Here is a 20,722-nt window from a genome sequence, read left to right on the forward strand (position 1 = left end):
ACACCCTGATGACATGTACGAAATATGGGTGAAATCGGTTCATAACCACGCCTTCTTCCAATATAACGCTATTTTGAATTCCATCTGATGCCTTTTCTGTATAATACGAGTATATACATTAGGAACCAATGATGATAGCGGAATAAAACTTTAAAAAAATACGGTATTTGAAAAATATGTAAATGACGGATAATGAAATCTCGATTATCACTTTATCATGCGAGGGTATAAAATGTTCGGTGACTTCCTTACTTGTTTTTTCCATTAAATTTATTCAGCAATATTATTCCAGTTTTTGTTTCTTCGATTGTGGGCGCGTGATTCCCGTTTGTTATGGTACATGTGGAATTTAAGCTATTTACTATTCTACTTATACAATCGTCTTTACTTAGATCTATTAGATTAATTTCTTTACAAATTGCCATTTCGTTAAAATTTTCACATTCATTTTAAATTCCGTATATTTTATTTTTTCCTTTAAGAATTTTTTTATAGTCCGTTTTAATTACATAATTGTTTTCTTTCTTTACAGGTCTTATAATTATTTTTTTAAATGTTTCATAAAAAGTTAACGGATTTTTATCATATATAAAATCGTCATATCTTTACTTAGTACATTTATCTTTGAGAATTTCAGTGACTCTTCGGCAGTTTTAAAAGGCATTTGTTCCTCCTTTAGTTTATTAATAGAAAATTTAGTTTCATCAATGCTTAAAAGTATTGAGTTTATTATATTTTGTTTTGCCCATTGGATGGCATATTTTATATTTATTAATTCTTCTTTGATCAATCTTATTCTGTTTTGTAGATTTATCATAATTTCTGTTATAGTGTCTTCATCCTTTTTTATGGTATTTATCATTTTATTGACAATATTTGTTATATTATTTATACGTTTTTCAAATAAATTATTAATAATTATTTGATTATTATTATTTTGGTTCAGATTTTTCAAATTGTCATTTATAATATTAGGATCTTTATGATCAGGAGATACGGCGATGTATTTCCATGCCGTTGATAATATGTCAATTGATCTCCTCTTCTTTTTGTTTTCTACCGGTTTAAGGGTGTTGAGGATTTCAAAAGTTTGGGTAGTTTCATGTTTGAGGATAGGATAAAGGAAGTTATCTTTAGGGACTTGAGTGGTTATTTCATTATAAGTTTCTGTCAGGAAATGTTCGTAACGGTCTAGGTCAATGAGGTGTATTAGTCTAACTATTCCGTCCTGTACTTTTGCATTTCCGTTGTCTATTGTAATGAGTTGAGCTTTACTGTTGTCCAAAATTTTTACATCTGCTAGTGAAGATGTAATCATCGTGAAAATAATTATAAATTTGGATAGATCCATTGTTCCTAAAATAGATAGTTAAGTTTTTATTAGAGATTTGTGAATTATACGTCCTGACATTGTTTTAACTGTTGTTCTTTTATTCTCAGATACTATTTATTTTTTATATTTTGGAGTTAGTTTTGAACCAAGTCTTTTATTTATTTTTGCATAAATTATATCTCCTGGGGAATATTCTTTAGGTTCTGATCTTCTGCTGTTATGGTAAGAAAGATTTTGTTCCTATTTTTCCTTAAGTAATATAATATTTTCGTTTCTCTGCTGCTCTAACTGTTGCGGGTCGGTAAAAATTCTATTCCCAAAGAATGTGGCGATGGGTTTCTTTCTGGTTGTTGAATGTATCGTTGAATTATATTCTTGCACAGATTTGAATAATAATTCTTCGAACGTTATTCCTATGTTGTTTGCTTTTAAACATCTCATTATTTCAGAAAGTGTACTATATAATCTTTCTACTTGTCCGTTACTAGTAGCACTAGTAGGTGTGTATATACGTTAATAGATATTTGGTCCTTTAGTAAAGTTAATATTGTGGCTGAATTGAGAGATTTTTCATTATCTACTATTACTTGTTTTGGTATTTCAAATGAGATCATTAATTCTCTTATTGGGTTTTTTATATGTTCTATTGCTTTGAACTGTATAATTTTAACCTGTGCGTATTTTGAAAATTTATCATTTATTTTTTATTTTGGCCGTGAGTATTAGTCTTTTTTCTGTCGAGTAAATATCAATGTGTACGATTTCTCCTGGAAACTGAGGAATGGGAGTCTGGTTTTGGAGGATGTCTATCATATTTATGCTCGCGACATACGGAACATTGTTTAACTGTTTTTTCGATTTTAGAATGCATGCTTGGGAAGTAAAATTTCTGTAATATTTGTGTTTTGTTTTCGCGACTATTTCTACATATGTGCTCTCTGATGTTCTTTAATAATTATTTTTTCCTGTTCTGTCTCTGACACGATGTCTTGAAGTAGGGTTTGTGTGAATCTAAATTTGATATTTGCAAAGTGAAGTGGATATATTTCCTGAATTTTTCCCATTTAGCTTTCTGTAGTGTATAAACCGTTAAGTAATGCTGGGTCAAGGTGTTGTTTAAATATGTCTATAATGTCCTGTGTCGAATATTCTCGTTTTGTAATTGTATGTCTATGGAAACAGGGAAATGGTATTTCAAACGTATGTCACCGATTAAGATGAATAGTTGATTTTTGGAAGGCATTTATGGATGCTTCAGTAGCTGGGATGAGCTGATGTGCGGAACTTTCGTCGCTATGGTCAGTAGTTGTTAGGGCGTTAACGTCAATCTGTGGAGGTCTCGATAGTGCGTCGGCTAGAACGTTTGTCTTTCCTGGTTTGTATTTCATTTCGTAATTGTACTCTTCGAGGATACATTTCCATCTTTTCATTTTTTCCGTTATAATTTTCATTACTTAATGCATAGGTTAGGGGTTGATGGTCTGTGAAAATGATTACTTTGGGTGAACCATACTAATAACTTCTGAATTAAGTGGCCATATTATTGCCAGCATTTCTTTTTCATTTGCGGCGTAATTTTCTTCGGCTTTACTTAGTGAACGGGATATGAATGCTATGGGTTTGCCTGATTGTTATAAGACTGCTCCGAGAGCATAATTAGATGCATCAGTGGTGAGGTGAAAATCTTTATTAAAGTCAGGATATGCTACTACTACTACTTCTTCCTTCCTACTACTTCCTTTGAAACGAGTGAGGATTTTATTTTATTGAGGGCTTCTAGTGCTGCGCTATTGAGAGTTATCTGCTTTTTACAGGATGCATTTTTTGAAATGCGTCCATCCTCCCCTGTTAAGAGCGAAGTAAGGGGCTTTGCTAATTTAGCATAATCCCTTATGAAGCGGCGGTAGTAGCCGGAAAGGTCAAGGAAATATCTTAAGTCTTTCAAAGTTTTCGGACATGGGAAATTTTGTATAGCTTCAACTTTTGAAGGATTGTTTTTTACACCACTTGGTGAAATAATAAAGCCTAGGAACTCGACTTCATTTCGGAAGAATTCGCACTTGTCCAGTTGAACTTTCATATTTGCTTCTTTGAGAGTGCGAAATATTTGTTCAATATTTTGGAGATGGCTTTCTTCATCTTCGCCGAAAACTATTATGTCATCAATGTAGACATAGCAGATTTTACCTATATAGCTTCTTAGAATATCATCTAAGGCTCTTTGAAATATAGAAGGAGCGTTTTTCAGCCCAAATGGGAGTCGTGTAAACTCATATTTGCCATTATTGACAGAAAAGGCTGTTTTTTCAATGTCAGATTCTTTTAAAAGAATTTTATGGAATCCACTTTTTAAATCCAATACGGAAAAATATTTATTATTTCCTAATTGCGCAGTAATTTCATTTATTTCGGGTATGGGGTATTTGTCGGAAATAGTAACATTATTTAATTTTAACCCAAACTGGTGAGTTGTATGGAGAACGTGACGTATTACGTATTACGTCAATACTGTTTACTGTAGGAGAAAGCTTCTGTTTTATTCTTATTTCTTTACCGTTACCGAATTTAATTATGTCATCGCGAATGTTTATAGTTGCATTGAGGCGTTTGAGGCTATCGTTTCCGATAATACCATCAAAAAATTTCAGTCCTGGTAGGATAAAAAATTTCAAATTCGAGTTATCTATTTGAGCTAGATTAATTATTGTATGATGGGTAATTTGAATCTTTCCTGCTATGGAATTTGCAAAAAAAGCTTCTTCATTAGGAATTGGTTTTGCTACAAGTTGTGGTTGTATGTGATTTTTGCTTGATCCTGCATCTATAAGTATTTTTAAAAAATTTCCGTTCTTCGTTCTAAATTCTATATAAGGCAACGAAGAACTTTTGATCCTAAAAAATTAATATCTATGTAGTCGGGTTGGCTACTCTCTTGGACTAGTTGTTCGATTTGTTCGTTGTTTAACATGGCTTTGTATTCTTCCTTTGTCGATCTCAAGAATTGTTCGTCATGGTGGTCATATGTGGCCTGTTGGTCATATAGATCTTCTCTACCGGTTTCTATATGGAAGTTCCTTTGTTGTTTGAAAGGCACTTATGGAGGGCAATTTGACGGTCGTTTCCAAGCTTGGTTATTAGGTGCATTTCTATTCATATAGTTAACCGCTTTTGTATGTAGGGAATGGTCTACATCCATTGGCTCTGGACGCGGAAGTCCGAAAGGACGTGGGGGTTGTGGCCAAGCGGGATGTTGATATGTTGGCCGAAAGTTTGGAGGATTGCTATAGTTAAAATTTGGTTGTTGCCGTTGCTGAGGAACGTAGTTCGGTTTAGATAAATATGGCTTAGGAATGTAAGCCAATTGTGGGTAGAATTCGTTGGTGGCCTTTTTAGGCGGAAGAGGTGGGCGAAAGTCCTGAGCTTTTCTAACGTGGGAATTATTATTGATCGCGTAATGCGAACGAAATTTCTGGTTTTCTAACTAAAGACATAAGTGAAGAGCTTGAGGGAGGTGTACGGGTTCTCTCATGCCAAGGAGCCTTGGCAAATCGCCATTCAGTCCTCGAATAAAAGTGTCAAGGGCTTTGTCACGATAAGCTCGTGTGAGTAAATGCATGGATTCAGCACCGATTTCCATGCAGCCAAGTTTATTAAGAATGAGAGATAGGTGCAAATATACCCTTTGGTAAAATTCCTGAATAGTATGGTTACCTTGAACTAATGACGTCATTTGGTACTCTAAGGTACCTACGTCCCTTTTATCGGCGTAATGGAGAGTAAGGCATTTTGAAATAGCCTTCCGTTCTAAAGGTGTGTTGTATGGTTCGAGGGCAATGTCTGCGTTACCCACGATTTTGTTTCTTACTACGTTAAGGATACCGTAGTATTTTGGCGATCCTCTTTGAGGTTCGTATATTTCCAAAATTCTGTCCACGCTTTTCTTCCATGAACTGAGAATTCACGAAGGCATCTTACCACATCAGGGATTTTGTCTAAGTCGTTGATGTTGTTTGTCAATGTAGGGTCTATAGTCACGTCTGTTAAGTTTGCAAGATTTGCGTTTGGATTAAGCGTAGCTTGGACTATGTTTCGTCCTTCTTGTCTTAAAATGTTTGTGACCACACCACTTATAATATTGGTTAATTGTTCCAAATTCATTTCGCCAGAATTTGGAACAGGATGGGATGTTTGGGTATTGCCTGCAGTGGGTGCGTGTAGCACAGCAGGTCGTATGGGATTGTTTGGCATAATTTTATTGGATATTTTGAGGATATTATTGTTTTTAGTTATATGTTCTTATCCTCTGGAGGGTCCCTTTGGTGGTGAATCGCAGAGTTGGACTGTAGTTATTAAGAACCGGAGGGTCCCCCGTTAGGTGGTGAATCTCGGCTCTTTCGTTCTTATAATTTATTGGCTGTACTAGCCGTTCTTATTTTGTTTGTAGTTTATAATTCTCTGGTTTTTAATTATCTCTTTCCACTTTTTTCCAAATGTTTTATAAATTTCTTAATTTTTTAATTAATTAATTTAATATTTCCTAATCTATATGCTTACTTATATCTAGCCTCCTGGCGCAAGGGGTGTCGTCCCGTTTGCTGTCCTACTAGAGTCCCTCGTTGCGCACGTGGTGGAGGGTGCGTTTCCTTCCTATCGGATCCTAACGCTTTCAGTCCGGTGTAAGGGGACAGCTTCCCATCAGGATATCTTTGGTCCTTCGACGTTATTATTCTTTATCCTTTGGGGCTCCGGTAACCGCTTTTGTGTATTACTCGGTATTGTAATTTTTACTCACTCGCGTAGCCTTACTTTTTAATTTTCAGGCTTTCACTACCTTCGCGCGCTGTCCCTGCTCGGGCGCCAATTAAACCATTAGTTTGTGGTTTTGATTTTTAAAAAAGGATAGCGGACTCGCGTCCACGTCTTTATTATAAAAATGTTGTCTAAAGACTGATAACAATTTTACCTTAAGTCTAAATTAAACCTACGCTTGTACCGGGTCACGTTCCCTATAGTCAGCAGTTAATCGGATGCGCGTGTGAAGCCGCTAATATTGCTGATGCGACGTCAGCCATTGCTGGGTTTCGAGTTTCGTACTGAGTTGCTGACCGATGGTGGGAATTGTCTGAAGTGCTGTGTTAACTTACATAAAAGGTGGCAGAGGTGGAAGATAATCTCAAAAGAAGGGAAGAAGCAATTGTAAATTAACGGATTAAAATAACACAATGGGCAAAATCTGTTCAATGGATTTTTTAAAGTGGCGTGTTCTTCCAAAGCTTTTTGCCATATTTATTAATTTTTTGGTTATCATGTTGGTTAGTAAAAAGTAACATATCGTCCATTTTAACAGATTAGTTTTCTCAACTGTGTACAAAAAGTAAAACATATGTATGTATATTAGAGTGATTCAAAAAAAAATTTTTTTTTTCTTTTGGTACTCGAAAAAATAGGTTCCAAGACACCTCTAAGAAAGCCTCTCCAAACATGAGTTTTTAATTGTAACGGAAAGGTCCTCCTACATACAGTTTTCTATTTTTTCTTATTATCAGATAGAAAAATTTATATCTCGCTTCCAACTACTTAAAAAAATATATTGTTTCTTAGATTTTATAGGAAATTTAATGTTCTACAAAAAAGGTCTAATATGATTTTTTCGTAAACTCAAACGTTTAAAAGATATTAACAGTTAAAGATTGATTATTTTTGGGAAAATTTTTTATTTCTTATGAATTATATAACTCAATGAAAAAAAATTATTATGAACGATGAAACTCACAGTTTTGTAGGAAATTTACTGCTCTATAAAAATGGTCCTATATGATTTTTCGCTTAAGTTAAGCGTTTACGAGATATTCATCGTCAAACATCAATGCATATTAGGGTGGATCAAAAAAAAATTTTTTTTTTTCGTTTGGTACTCTGAAAAATAGGTTCCTAGACACCTTTAAGAAAGCCTCTCCAAAAATCTATTCATAATAATTTTTTTTCATTGAGTTATAAAATTCATAAGAAATAAAAAATTTTCCAAAAAATAATCAAATTTTAACTGTTAATATCTTTTAAATGTTTGGGTTTACGAAAAAATCTTTAAAGACCTTTTTTGTAGAGCATTCAATTTCCAACAAAATCTGAGGAACAAGAAATTTTTTCAAGTAATTGGAAGCGAGATATAAATTTTTCTATCTGATAATAAGAAAAAATAGAAAACTGTATGTAGGAGGACCTTCCCGTTACAATTAAAAACTCATATTTGGAGAGGCTTTCTTAGAGGTGTCTAGGAACCTATTTTTCCGAGTACCAAATGAAAAAAATTTTTTTTTTTTTGAATCACTCTAATGTACATACATATTCTATTCTATGTAATGGGTTGTCAAAAAAGTCTTGCGGTATTTTTATTGAATTTTTATCCCCTGAACAGGGTATTTTAAGTTTGTCACGAAGTTTGTAACACCCAGAAGGAAGCGTCGGAGACCCTATAAAGCATATATATAAATGATCAGTATGTTGAGCTGAGTCGATTTAGCCATGTCCGTCTGTCTGTCTGTCCGTCTGTCTGTCTGTCCGTCTGTCTGTATATATACGAACTAGTCCCTCAGTTTTTAAGATATCCTTTTGAAATTTTGCAAACGTCATTTTCTCTTCAAGAAGCTGCTCATTTGTCGGAACGGCCGATATATAGCTACCATACAAACTGAACGATCGGAATCAAGTTCTTGTATGGAAAACTTTCACATTTGATAATGTATCTTCACCAAATTTGGCATAGATTATTTTCTAAGGCAACAATGTAATCTCCGAAGAAATTGGTCAGTTCGGTTAACTATAGCATATAGCTACCATACAAACTGAACGATCGGAATCAAGTTCTTGTATGGAAAACTTTCACATTTGACAATGTATCTTCAGCAAATTTGGTACAGATTATTTTCTAAGACAACAATGTAATCTCCGAAGAAATTGGTCAGACCGGTTAACTATAGCATATAGCTACCATACAAACTGAACGATCGGAATCAAGTTCTTGTATGGAAAACTTTTGCATTTGACAAGATATATTTACGAAATTTGGTATAAATTATTTTCTAAGGCACCAATGTAATCTGTGAAGGGTATATTAGCTTCGGTGCTGCCGAAGTTAACGTTTTTTCTTGTTTTTTTTTTTTTGAAATTGAAATGAATTTGTGATGACTCATGCCTAGCTCTTGACCGATGCTACGTCTGCTCTATGCCGGTCTCTTTCGACCAATTCAGCGATTTTATCGCAATTTTCGACGACAGACCTTCCGGAGCGTGGCGCATCTTCGAACACCTCTACACCAGATCGAAAACGTTGAAACCATCGTTGTGCGGTGGAAATGGAAACTGTATCGGGTCCATAAACTGCACAAATAAGCTTGAGATGCATTTTTGCCTTTATCGTAGTAGTACTGTAAAATATGCCGTATTTTCTATTTATTTTGATCCATGTTTGCGACGCTATAACTCACGAACGACTGAAAAGAAACACGTGTTAGCGCGTGAAATGAGCTTTCCAAAAAGGTATAGCATGACCCGATGCGCCGAATAAAACTAGAACAATGCGCTTTCGGTCCGGTAGCGAAAATACCGCAAAACTTTTTTGACAACCTATTATGTATATATGTATGTATGTTTAAATTGTAAAAAGCACTAACAGCATATAAAGGTTGAACACATAATAGAAAAGCTTAATAAATTTGCAAGATGTTAAATTTATCAAGTGTGAGTTGGTCTAAATCTGGTTACCACAAACCACTTTTATCAATCGATCCATTTGTTTAAATAATAATATTTTACTCCATTTTTGTTAAGCAATTAAAATTTTTCATGTGTTCTGCGCGCTAAGAAACACCGAAAAGAATGTGATACAACGCGGAAAATATGCACCTCTATTAATCTGCAAAAAAAAATTGTTTTCATTCATACCATTCCAAAAATATTGAATTTTTTGCCCCCCTACTGCTCTTAAAACGTATGGCACATCGATCAATTTCATCGATTTATCTCCAGTATATTAGGTATATGGGGCTAAGGGAAGTATTGTTCCGATTCGACCCATTTTTGGCATACAGACATACCGTTATAAGAGAAGCATTATTCCTTAATTTCAGTTATCGATGTCACTCATTGACCCATATTTTAGATCAAAAGTCAACTATAGGATCCGGGGTCGAAAGATTCGGTACCTATGGTCTTGAACAGTTTCTGTTGGACTTGAACAATTTTTGGTCACAAGGTGGCACACACTAAAGACATTATTCACGCAAAGTCTTATCACGTTATATTAATTTCTTCTTGATTTGTGTATTGGAAACTGAACGAATCAAACGGAATTTAAAATTGTGCTATATGTGAAGTAGACGTAGTTGTTGTCCGATTTGGTTCATTTTCACAACATGACATAAAAGCTTAAGAAACATGGCACGTAATAAATTTTGTCGAAATCGATTTGGGCGAATCCCAAGGTATGGAATTTTTCCAAAAAGTGGGCGGTTCCACGTCCAGCTCCCATAAAGCTCTCTATACCATCTCGGTGGTAAAATTTAATGCTTCTGGCGTTTTTAGTTCTTGATTTAGGGCGCTTTTACTAGCTTTTAACAGTACCGTTATATGGGAAGTCAGCAGAGTTATCCTCCGATTTCATCCATTTTCACACTGTCGGTAGAAGGTTTTATAAGATTTGTACTCAGCACATTTGATTGTTGTAGCTTAGACTTGTTAGAAGGGGGTCCACGCCCACTTTTTCAAACAATTTTGCCTACAGGTTCCCCTTGCTACTGCGGTCCTCTGTTTATATTTCAGCTTTATATCTTAATTTAGTGCTTAGTTATGGCACCTACATACCAAGTTTCATCAATATATCTCTATTTATATTCAAGTTAATTTCAATTTTTCTCATCATCCTGATCATTTATATATATATTATCCTGTCTCGATTAGTTTTAGGTAATACGTACAACCGTTAGCTGAACAAAACTATAATACTCTGTAGGAACTGGATGCAAGAGTATAAAAATTTGTAAATGCCTGCTATCTTATTAATATAAATGTTTATTATAGAATTTGCCTCGAAAAATCGATAACGTATACTTTTTAAACTCAAATTTTGTTTTCCAATATTATATCTATATATTTACTCATGATCTTCGCTAATTATTGTATCTCGGCTTTTTGTTTTAAGGTATTATGAGACTGGAAGCTTTAAAGCCGGAGTTATAGGGGGTTCCAAACCTAAAGTAGCCACTCCACCAGTTGTCGATGCTATTGCTAATTATAAACGTGAAAATCCAACGATGTTCGCTTGGGAAATACGAGATAGACTTTTAGCGGAAAGTATATGCTCGCAGGATAATGTACCCAGCGTGTCATCAATTAACAGGTAAGAATAAACATTTTGGAACAATAAAATTAATGTAAAAGTATCTTATGTTTTGTGATGGCTCGCCTTGATTCTCTTTAAAGCTTATCAAGTTCGAAAGTATGGTTATTTAACGAAATTAAAGCAAGCCTAAATTTAGCGTCAATTCTCACCTCGGCTCATCATTCAGAACTCAAATGCTACAGAGAGTGCTTTAAAATACAAATCAATGGGCAACAAGTTTACAAAGGTTATATTACGTGATCGAAATATCAAGGTTTATTTGTTACTGGACTAAATAAAGACAAAAAAACAAATAACCGAAAATTATGTACCATCTCGATTATCAAAAATTAAAGGCTGGGGAATCTTTCAGGGTTTAGCAAAACTTTGTATTTAAAACGTAAAAAAGGAAAATGTTCGGGTGTTGCGGAAAATTTCATACTCTCGCAATTTATTATTCTCTATTCCAAAATCTTATTAACTCAAATTTTAGGTCATAGGAGCACCTTCTTATTACACTTTGCTTCGTGTCAGAATAAATTATTTTTAATTTAAATTTTGCTCGAAGACCCATTTGCGCGAAGCTACTGGAAAAAAAGAGACCGGAGTTATGGGCCGACAACTTTTGGGTTTTACCCCTCGATAATCCACCGTTGCATACTGCAATGATTCCTCGTGAGTTTTTTGACAAATTTTCAACCGGATGCCGCAACCACAGTATTCGCCACATTTAGGTCTTAGACTTAGCGTTTGGCAGCAAATATACTGTAGATTATGTTTTCACGTAACTTTATGAAGATAACTCACACACTGACCGACATATTCGGCATAAATCTGCTAGAATATCGACGTATATACATATATACGTAATATATTAGTCCTGGGGTAATTTGTGAAAAGATTTTACAGATTTTCAGTATTGAAGTATATATAGTACGTAAACTAATTTTTCTAAGGTATCTTAAATATTGACCGGTATATGCGGACGACATGATATCAGCGAAGTTTTCCTTCACAATCAGTGATATTATGGAAAGAGCCCAATAAAGGTACGAAGTAGGTGTTAACCCCAGTAAAACGGAATTAATGCGTATCAACCAAAATACTTTGATTTAACCCCCCTTCACTTAGTGGTACAACAATTGTTTCCCATGTTCCCATGCTCCTCAGCGGTTATCATGAATTGAAAAAAAATGTTTCAGATCAGCATATACGTTTCTTCTTCTTTATCCGAGTAACAATATACTCATTTTAAGTTGTGCTAAATTTTACTAAAATCGGTTCATTGGATTATGAGATTATCACGGAGAAAATGTAACACGTAATTATTATATACCATAGTTATATCGAAATACTGTAAAGTAAAAGAGTCAGATGGAATTTCGTACTGTGACATATAGGGTAGACATAGTTGTTGTCGGATTGGGCCCACTTTCACAATAGGGGGACACATTTCCCAGCCATTGCAAATAATTTTCTGCGTGTGTTTCTTGTTGTGCCGGTGCGCCAAAAGGAAATATCTGCAATTCGTGCACCCTGCAAGGGTTTTGGCAAGAGAATACCCCTAATGTAACATAAGAATGTCGCAGTAATGTTATGCATCATATGACTGAAATTGGTAAGGTACTTATAATTCCTTAGATATAGGATTTCAACTAGAATTGGCCGGTGTGATGCCCATCGTCACACTATGTGGCTCTTCTAAATAATTTGGCTGTGAGTTTTATCATTTTACTGTAACTATTTATTTTGATTTTACATGAATTATAATAATTGAATTTTAGTCTTTTGTTTTAAAAACACAATAAAAAATAAATTTATATTTTCATTTGTCATTTGAATCATTCACAATAGTAAAAGTGAACTAAAAAAAGTTTGCAGTATTGAAGACATAAGTTACACCACTTTAATAAGGTATACGAATAACCTCCTGCTTCAATTGAACTCGTTAAATTTGTTGTTGCTTTCACATGTAAATATTTTGACAAGAGATCGGAAAAATGACCGATCGAAAACAGCTAATATGTATAAGTATGTATGTAGTGTATAAGATATTTCTTATTTTGCCCGTACGCCGGTAAGAAAAAAGGAAAAGCAGCATAATTACAATTTTTTCTCATATTAAAAATGTGGTCTGGTTGTACACACCGCCAGATAAATGAATTTACATGTGTACCACCGGTGGTACACGCCGGGTAGAACGTGTTAACAAAGAAATTCTGAAATTTTTGGATAAAAAATATTTTAAACTCGACAATTGGGACGCCATTTCCGGTGACCCTTCGGAAAAAGATGCGCCCGTGTTGACAGGACAACTCCTTGCAGGATCATTTAAAATTAAAAAATACGTATTTTAGTTAAAACCTTAGAATTTGGACGAAGGAAAAAAACTGAAAATTGTATTTTTGGTAAACATTTAGAAAAAATTTAAAATTTCGCAACATTTTTTTCTTTTTTGAAACAGTTGAAATCGAAAAAAAATCCTTCGTGCAAGTCTTTAAGAGTTGTAGCTCAAACATCGGTTGAGTAGTTCTCGAGAAATATTGCCAACCGACTTCAAAAACACAGTTTCGAGAAAAACGCGTCCAAAGACGGCGCACATAGCCTAGCTAACCTTTGAAACCAAAACTATTGCTCGGGCCAACTTTAAAATTTAGGGCAATATTTGGAGGTGTTGCAGAATTTAATAAGCGAATACCAAAAAAAATCGATACGTTCGATACCAAACGAGGTTTCAGACAAGGCGACTCCCTATCGTGCGACCTCTTCAACCTGCTGCTGGAGAAAATAATTCGAGCTGCCGAACTGAATCGAGCAGGTACAATCTTTTATAAGAGTGCACAGCTGCTAGCGTATACCGATGATATTAATATCAACACACGCGAAGCAAACCAAATGGGTCTGGCAATGAACGAGGGCAAGACAAAATATCTCCTGTCATCAAACAAACAGTCGTCGCACTCGCTACTTGGCTCTCACGTCACTGTTGACAGTCATAACTCTGAAGTTGTTGATAATTTCGGCTATCTTGGAAGCACAGAAAATTCATCTGGCAGTGAACGAGGGCAAGACGAAATATCTGCTGTCATCAAACAGACAGTCGTCGCACTCGCGACTTGGTTCTCACGTCACTGTTGACAGTCATAACTTTGAAGTTTTATTAACACCACCAACAATGTCAGCCTGGAAATCCAACGCAGTATAACTCCAACAGGTGCTACTTCGGACTGAGTAGGCAATTGAGAAGAAAAGTCGACGAACAAAAACCAAACTCTCTAAGTCACTCATAATTCCCGTCCTGCTGTATGATGCAGAGGCCTGGACGATGACAGCAACTGATGAGTCGACGTTGCGAGCTTCCGAGAGAAAAGTTCTGCGAAAGATTTATGGTCCTTTGCGTGTTGGCCACGGCGAATACCGCATTCGATGTAACGATGAGCTGTAAGAGATATACGACGATATTGACATAGTTCGGCGAATTAAAAGACAGCGGCTACGCTGGCTAAGTCATGTCGTCCGGATGGACGAAAACACTCCAGCTCTGAAAGCATTCGACGCAGTTCCCGCCGGGGGAAGCAGAGGAAGAGGAAGACCTCCACTCCACTGGAAGGACCAAATGGACAAGGACCTGGCTTCGCTTGGAATATCCAATTGGCGCCACGTAGCGAAAAGAAGAAACGACTGGCGCGCTGTTGTTAACTCGGCTATAATCGCGTAAGCGGTGTCTACGCCAATAAAGAAGATGAAATTATATGAAAAAATTGAAGAAATTTTTATTACAAAAATTAGGTATACATATATGTAGGTAATGCATATATAAGAAACTCGTGGTGGTTACACTACTTATAACTGCTGAACCGTTTTGGCTGAAAGTTGGTGGGCGATAGCTTAGATTAATGTGAAACTAAGAAGCCATGTTTCTATTTTCACACATCGATGCAAAAATTCGGTTTTATTACGAATAAAGAGCACTCAAACACTCCTCAAAATCAGCAATTCGTGGTGCTGCATTATGAACCTGCGCAGCACCCACTTTGCACAGAGTTTTTGTTGTACCGGCAGAGTTCTGCCCAGTTTACAGCCCTTGGCTGGATTAAAATTCGACTCCATACGTAACCGGATCCGACACGAAATGGTTTTTGATCCATTTTTTGTAAACTCAAAGATATAACCGATCTGAACAATTTTATCGGAGATTACATTGTTGCTTTAGAAAATAATCTGTACCAAATTTAGTGAAGATACATTGTCAAATATGAAAGTTTTCCATACAAGAACTTGATTTCGATCGTTCAGTTTGTATGGTAGCTATATGCTATAGTTAACCGATCTGAACCATTTCTTCGGAGATTCCATTATTACCTTAGAAAATAATCTGTACCAAATTTAGTGAAGATACATTGTCAAATGTGAAAGTTTTCCGTACAAGAACTTGATTCCGATCGTTCAGTTTGTATGGTAGCCATATGCTATAGTTAACCGATCTGAACAATTTCTTCGGAGACTACATTGTTGCCTTAGAAAACAATCTGTACCAAATTTGGTGAAGATACATTGTCAAATGTGAAAGTTTTCCATACAAGAACTTGATTCCGATCGTTCAGTTTGTATGGTAGCTATATGCTATAGTTAACCGATCTAAACCATTTCTTCGGAGATTAAATTGTTGCCTTAGAAAATAATCGGTACCAAATTTGATGAAGATACATTGTCAAATGTGAAAGTTTTCCATACAAGAACTTGATTCCGATCGTTCAGTTTGTATGGTAGCTATATGTTATAGTGGTCCGATATCGGCCGTTCCGACAAATGAGCAGCATCTTGAAGAGAAAATGACATTTGCAAAATTTCAAAAGGATATCTTAAAAACTGAGGGACTAGTTCGTATATATACAGACGGACGGACGGACAGACAGACAGGCGGACATGGTTAAATCGACTCAGCTCAACAAACTGATCATTTATATATAGATTGCTTATGACAGCTGTTACATTTATAATCTTATCATCTGATCATTCACCTGTACTAAGTTATAATAACACCCCATGATATTTGAGCAAAAAGTTTCTTTAACATCTCATAAAACTAACTGGTTGAAGTATAGAAAATATATCAGCAGCAACATCAATATTGATTGCAAAATAAATACAGGAAGAGACATTGCTGAAAGTATAAGAGAATTTCATAACGTAATAACTAATGCAACTGTATTGGCAACACCAAAAAGAAACAAAAAACCAGTTTGTTCTAGAAATTTCACTAATAATGAAATAGAGAAACTTGTAAATGAGAAAAGGCGAGCTAGACGTAAATGGCAGTTAAGTCGCTCCCTCTGCTTCAACTCTGCTTCCACTGCAATCTGTTGTACGTAAGTTAAAAAAACGCTTAGACGCGAGGAAGAACTCAACACTGAAAATTATATAAAGAAACTGTGTCCAAATTCTAGCAAGCAAAACTCTCTTTGGAAAGCCCAAAAGACAGTTGAATGGTAATTGGGCACGCAATGATGAGGAAAAGGCAAATTGATTTGCAAATCCCCTAGGAAAGGAATTTCAACCTAATTGCCCAAAGAACAAGTTTAAGTTGCCAACTTTTCCCAATACTGCTAACAAGTCGCTTATGTCTATTAGGAGTTCTACTTCTGAAGTTAGTAGAATCATAAAAGAGCTAAATCCGAAAAAGGCATGAGGACACGTTAATATTACTCCAAAAATGCTAATTGCGTTACCAAATATTGCTATAACGGCGTTCTCCTTGCTTTATAATACAATTCTTTGTTTCGGATACTATCCAACTTCGTGGAGGAAAAAGTCGCCGATAGGTAAAACTGGGAAAGACTTAACACAGCTGTCTTCCTACAGTCCAATAAGTTTCTTACCCTGTATTTCTAAAATATTTGAAAAAGTGTTACTATCAAAGATGATTCCTTTCCTCAACGAAAATAATATAATAACAAAGCACCAATTCGGTTTTCGTGCTAAACATGGCACTGTAGAGCAAATAAATAGAATTATCAACGAAATCAGCAAAGCATTCGAGCACAGAGAGTACTCTTCAGCTATTTTACTAGATGTAGCTCAAGTGTTCGATAAGGTCTGGCATGAAGGCCTTTTATGGAAAATCAAAACAGTTTTAGCATAAAACTTTGGAGTCGTATTTAAGTAACAGCGTAATGTGCAAGGCCCAACTCTGTACATAATATATACAGCAGATATTCCAACACCTATTGACATATTGACATCCACTTTCGTGGATGACACAGTTCTAGTAAGCCGTATTAAATGCCTCATCATAGCATCAAGAGTATTAGAGCAGCACTTTACCAGGAATAAAGGGATGTCCAACTTATTCCAGTGTGAGAGCGCCTCAAAATTATCGTTTTTTATGACATTTTTCATTATAGCCAGATCAGAAAAAAAGCTATTTTTTGGGCATTTTAAATAAAACACCCAATTCGCATTTTCCTCGCCACCTATGTGGTACGCAAAAGGGCGCGTTACCGAAATTATTTTTGGGTGCTCCGTTCCCCAGTAGGCCTATATAACCCATTAAAAATGTATTTACATAAAAAAATGAAAAAAACAAAACGATAACAATTCATATACAATAGTATAAAAAAAATAACAATAACAATATCGCTTCATATCACAGTAGAGTAATAAAATACTTAAAACTATGAAAATAAACGTATATACAAAGGCCAATATTTAAGCCCCAAATTCTAATTTGTATTTAAAAACTATCTAATCTTTATCGATCTAACTTTAGAGGCTCTTAATGCGAGTCTGCTTAAAAAAAATTATTTTAGTATAAAATATTTAGCTCATTGCAATCACTAAAAAAGGAAGATAAAAACTACAAATGTAAAACACACAAAATTTTATTCTTAAAATTGGGTAGAGATAAATCTTTATTTAAAAATTTTGTCACAAAATAAATTCTAATTCTAATAAATAGAACAATAACTCCCTTTGGGTCACTGTCTTCACAACACAAGAAGGGCCTAATATCTTTTAATTTAGTAAAAAGAATTTCACCTAATCCTATTTTATGACAATTTCTGTCAAATTCCTCAACAAATTTTAATTCTAAATTATTAATAAATGCAACAAATTCTTGAGGCGGCTTCACTAAGTTGCATTTATCGATCTGGTTTTGGTGTATGAAGATGAATTCATCAGAAGGAATTTCATCTCCTAAATAAGGCAATGGCAGAAGGCATTCGTTAAAAAAGTTAATTTCTAAACTACGATCGAAAGTAATGGATCTAACAATGGAGTGTTCGGGCCGTGGTAAACCCTGGAAATCCTGACAAGAAAGGTCACTTAAAACGGAATCATTGCACACATTAAGAAGAACATTATGGCTATGTTCTGAAATAACTGTGGCTTCGGGTTCTAAAGGCAGCTCACAGTTACCATTTGTTACGATATTTACGTAACGTAAACCCCACGACTTCCTAAATAAACTAGAGAACATGAAAGGTGTAACTCTAGTACCTCCCCTACTTCTACTCTGACCAAAAAAATGCTCTAAGCTGTCTTGACATAGTCGTCTTGTCTTTAGGTAAGGAAATCCTGAGTGTGATAGCAATCGCCACAATCGTCTTAAAATATTAATATTAATTAACCAAACCTTAATAAAATTGAAATTATTTGTTGTGTTGTTTCCTAACTCATGTACGACCCAAATTGTTTTTAAAAATTTTTCTGCCTCATCTAAAAACTGGTTTTGCTCTGGGGAACTTATAAAAACTTTTTTAGTGGGTACAACTACTATTAAAAATATCGAATAATTTATTGAAAAAAGAAACGAAATCCGCGGTATTAATAAAGCTCATACTATTTGAGCTTAAGGCTCCCGAGCTGTAAAGAAAAAGCATACGTGAAGCGACCGTATTACTTAACACTTGAGACGCGAATTTAACTTTCATTTTTTGAAAGGTATTGGGGTAAATATGAGCATCGGTTAATTTATGCGCACACCGATAACTCGACTTAAAGTCCTGTTTATAAAAATGGACTATATCTGACCAACATACGCGACTATTTTTATAATCAACTTTATTTTTCATATTTTGTAAGCAGTTTCGACTACATTTTAATAAATGCGGGCTATCGTAATAAAACATATTTCTTTACCATTTATTGAGGCAGCTGCACGACTACATAATTGTGTCCTTAAGAACGTGTGTATTTTAATATTTGACAGATGTCGCTTGCAGTCTGTCGCGCTCTTCTTGTTCAGCACATCACACTTAAAAACACACGGAAATTCAATTTCATTATCCAAAATTACTATTTTCATTGCACAATCGAAACACTTAGTTCATCGAAAATTTTCACAAATTCACAAACACTTTTTGCACTATTTAATGTTTTTCACTCTCCGTTCGAGGTCCGTTCCTTTGTTTGGAAAACTAAATGTTCTTCTTCCCTCGTTGCAGCCAACAATACATTGTCTCCAACTGCAGGTTGTTTTCGGCATTTTATCTGTAAAATAAATAAATGCAAATTTATTAAATTAAAGTTAAAATATACACACATCTTTCAACTTACGTGCTGTTTCGCTTTCGCTATTCTTCGAACTAATGGCCGTTACAAATGGAGACAAAAAAATTAAAAATGTCTCCATTCGAATAATAATTTGTCGGGAGTTTAATCTGGTCGTCCCTCTTTTCCAATTGCTAAACGTCAAAACCTCCTGAACTCGATCAACTGTCAAAGTTAAGGTGGTTTTGACATTTAGCAATTGCTCTCTCACTTCCAGTGAGAGAGGAGTTGGACATCTCGTTATCTCTGACTTTACTTTGTCGAAGAGCGGCTAGCCAACTGGCGTATAAATAGTAATCACTGCTAAACTGGCGTATAGCACAAATGCAAGCATGTTACATTCTCGCTAAGATCACAAACGTGTCGGACAGTTCAAATAAACAATAGGGCAATTCACAATCTGGTGCAAATTAGTGTAGTGTTAGTGTAGTGTTAGTGTAAGACTAACAAAATGTACAGCGAATTTGCAATTGCAAATACGCAAGACCATTTGCATCAGATTGTGAATTGCCCTAATGTTCTAGTACCACAAGCGAATGAAGTAACTTATCTTGGGATTCACCTGGATCGAAGGCTGACAAGGCGAAAACATATAGCGAGTAAAATAACTTACATGAAGATTAGAGACGCAAATTTAAAGTGGCTTTTCAACAAAAATTCTAAACGTAGCCTAGACAAAAAAATCCTGTATAATGCAAAGGTTCCAATCTAAAATGCTTAGAACAATCACGGGTGCATCTTGGTACATACGTAATGAAAACATACACAAAGATCTTGATATTTCTAAGGTAAAGAAGGAGATAGAGGACAGCAGAGTGAGATACTTGTTTATCTCTAAACTTCGCGATATCCAAGCTCATTGTATTTGCCTTGGTAAATTCCTGCAATCACACGCGTTTAAAAAGAAGTGATCTACCAGCCTACTAGAGAGCAACGTTCTACCAAAAAAGCTCAACCGCATTCTTGAGCTTCTTTAGTTTTAAATAGATTTAAAATTTGAATACTTATTGTTAGGCTATATCAAGCAGATCCAATAAATTATGAAATATTGAAAAAAAAATGTTCTAAACTAACACAAGTTGCTTTACCGCAAATGCTATATCTCATTAACTAATAGTTCCTCAGTTGTCAAATTTGTATACGTACCTTCTAAAGGAAGGCGCTGACTAGAAATCATATAGATGGTACTATTCAATGTATCAGTCACGCAGCTCCAAGAAAAAATGCCAACGGACAGAAATATTGATTGCGCGTGGATATGAAAATGCCGACGGCAAAACGTTATTCTATGCTTGTTTGCCTCCCTCGTGGTGTATATATGAATTACACATATCTAAGAAAATATATCAAGTACATATTTTTCAACCACAACTTTTTAGGTCAAGGAAGAAGATTGAAGATAAATTAAATAAAAAATAACAAAATAAAAAATAAAAGTATTTAAAAGAAATTTTGAAATC

The 20,722-nt window shown here is 35.0% G+C and overlaps 1 protein-coding gene across 4 annotated transcripts in view; it reads left to right on the top strand.

Moving 5' to 3' along the window:
* The window catches only part of LOC120779722 (uncharacterized membrane protein DDB_G0293934), a 188,094-nt gene that overhangs the window by 49,125 nt on the left and 118,247 nt on the right, over nt 1-20,722 (top strand). For all 4 annotated transcript variants that reach the window (XM_040112088.1, XM_040112089.1, XM_040112087.1 and 1 more), the window contains one exon: nt 10,530-10,727. In XM_040112088.1, the coding sequence (XP_039968022.1) occupies nt 10,530-10,727 (198 nt within the window). The remainder of the gene's footprint in view (nt 1-10,529; nt 10,728-20,722) is intronic.

Source organism: Bactrocera tryoni, unplaced genomic scaffold, assembly GCF_016617805.1.
Source record: "Bactrocera tryoni isolate S06 unplaced genomic scaffold, CSIRO_BtryS06_freeze2 scaffold_11, whole genome shotgun sequence".
NCBI lineage: Eukaryota > Metazoa > Arthropoda > Insecta > Diptera > Tephritidae > Bactrocera > Bactrocera tryoni.